The following is a 2131-nucleotide window of genomic DNA, read 5'->3' as shown; positions in this document are numbered from 1 at the left end:
GGGATCTAGTTTCAAAGATCTTGAGGCGATAAATCCAACGACCTATTGACCTAAGCAATGGCGAAATCCAATAGAGATTTAGAAACAATATTAATTATAAGAATTTTTAAAAGCATACTATTAAAATCAGTTCAGAACAAAAGAAAATGTGTATTTAAATAAAAGGAGAATCAATCAGTGATCTTTGAATCGCTTGATGCACATGACTATAAAAAGATAGCATCATGGAGTCCATGAAAGCCACAACGACTGACATGTATGCGTCAACTGAATGTGGTCATCATCGGTCAAAGTCATACACTGTTGTGTTAGTATGATTTCATAGCGGTTCGTTGACCGATGATGATATAAAACTTTGTTTAGACGATTTTGATGATATAGTGATAACGTGTATAGTGCATGGCTCGGATGTGTGATAGGTAGTTATTAGGTACCCAACGTCAGAGATAGCCTAGCACTGATAGGTTATGGTTCCTTCTCTATATAAAATAATCCAAGATTTTCAGTCCCTTAGAAGTATCTAAACATTTCTCTTACGTCTCCACGATGTTTCCTGGTAGGCACATGACTGTACTTTGCCAGCAGATCGATGGCAAGTGCAATATTGGGTGGTGTACAATCCACGAGGCGAGGTAGATGACTGCTCCAACAATGTTCAAATAATGGAATTCTAGTCAAAGTCAAAGAAAAGTAGACGTGTACCCAGCTGGCATATGGTCATACTTGAATACTTTTCTTGTCGAAGAATTTTGTCCACATGTCCCCAAGAAGGCGTATATAGCAAGAAAGATCAAAACTCAAAAGCACACGTTAAGCTACCTCTACATGCAAACTAAGCTGAGACCGGCCTAATTGAGCTGATCGCTGGACACCAGGCAGCTAGCTAGGAATGGCCGGAGGAGACGAGCTGAGGCTGCTGGGGACGTGGGCGAGCCCGCACGTCTTGCGAGTGCGACTCGCGCTCCACCTCAAGGGCTTGGGCTACGAGTACATCGAGGAGCAAGGCCTCAAGAATTACAAGAGCGATGAGCTGCTCCTCAACAGTAAGCTGCCGGTGCTGATCCACGGCGGCAAGCCTGTCTACGGGACGTCGTTGAGCCTAATCCAGTACCTCGACGAGGCCTTCGCCGGCACCAGCTCCTCCCTCCTCCCCGACGGCCCCTCCGAGCGTGCTATCGCTCGCTACTGGGGTGACTTTATCGATGACACGGTATTGTATCTTTTTTCTTTATATAACAGAAGTCTTTCTCATTAATCATATCATCGCATCAAGTCGACTATATATAATTGCATAGGAGTTTCACCTTGGGCCTCTGCATTATAAGCATGTCGCATGTGCGATCGTCATTCGTATGATTTCTCTTCCTTTGAACCTTTTAATAACGGTTCTACGACTGTTCCTGTTATGACTTTTTTTTGAGACATTGTTCCTGTTATAACTTGTGCCGTGTGCATGTGCAGCTTGTCAAGGCGATGGGGAAGGCGACATGGGCCGTAACGTGCATGGAGAAAGCAGAGGTGAAGGCCCAGGTGGCGGCCGCTATGGAGACGCTAGAGAGAGCTATGAGAGAGTGCTCCAAGCCCTTCTTTGGAGGGGACAGCCCCGGATATGTGGATGTGGTGCTCGGTGGCCTTCTTCCATGGCTGTGCGTCACCGATAAGAGACAACCCAGTGTGAAGACCTTCGACCCTATCACCACGCCGCTCCTACTCGCGTGGCAGGACCGCTTCTGTTCGTTGAAAAAGGTTCAGGGACTCATGCCAGATGTGGGCGAGCTGGTCGACTTAGCCATGCCGGTGCCTACTCACCGCTCGCGTGAATCCCTACAAGTTATTTTAATTTTGATTTCGGTTCTTGTGCAAATTGCGACTTCATGTAGTAGATGATTTTAGGTGACGACAGAGGGGAGCTCCATGGTGATTCCTTTTGTTCTAACTTCCACTGCCTAGTGCTGAGAATGTTACCGTATTAGCTCATCTATTGCCTCATCTATTAATTAAGCAGGAGAGAATCGCCCAATTAATTACAAAAAACCGACACCGCCTTCCGGGGCCGCCGCCCCGACATGCCACCACTCACCCTCGAGCAGCAACGCTACACGATACAACTACCCGCAGCCCACACTGCTCA

The 2131-nt window shown here is 46.8% G+C and overlaps 1 protein-coding gene across 1 annotated transcript; it reads left to right on the top strand.

Annotated features, from left to right (window-relative positions):
• The first annotated feature begins 886 nt into the window (after nt 1-886).
• On the top strand, nt 887-1887 carry LOC119361421 (probable glutathione S-transferase GSTU6). Its single transcript, XM_037626633.1, has 2 exons — nt 887-1210; nt 1462-1887. Exons 1-2 carry the CDS (start codon nt 890-892, stop codon nt 1885-1887), a joined length of 747 nt encoding a protein of 248 aa, XP_037482530.1. The 5' UTR covers nt 887-889.
• Nucleotides 1888-2131: the final 244 nt, after the last annotated feature.

This window comes from Triticum dicoccoides, chromosome 2B (genome assembly GCF_002162155.2).
Source record: "Triticum dicoccoides isolate Atlit2015 ecotype Zavitan chromosome 2B, WEW_v2.0, whole genome shotgun sequence".
NCBI lineage: Eukaryota > Viridiplantae > Streptophyta > Magnoliopsida > Poales > Poaceae > Triticum > Triticum dicoccoides.
The sequence above is the reverse complement of the archived record's forward strand: the minus strand, read 5'-3'. Positions and strand labels throughout refer to the sequence as shown.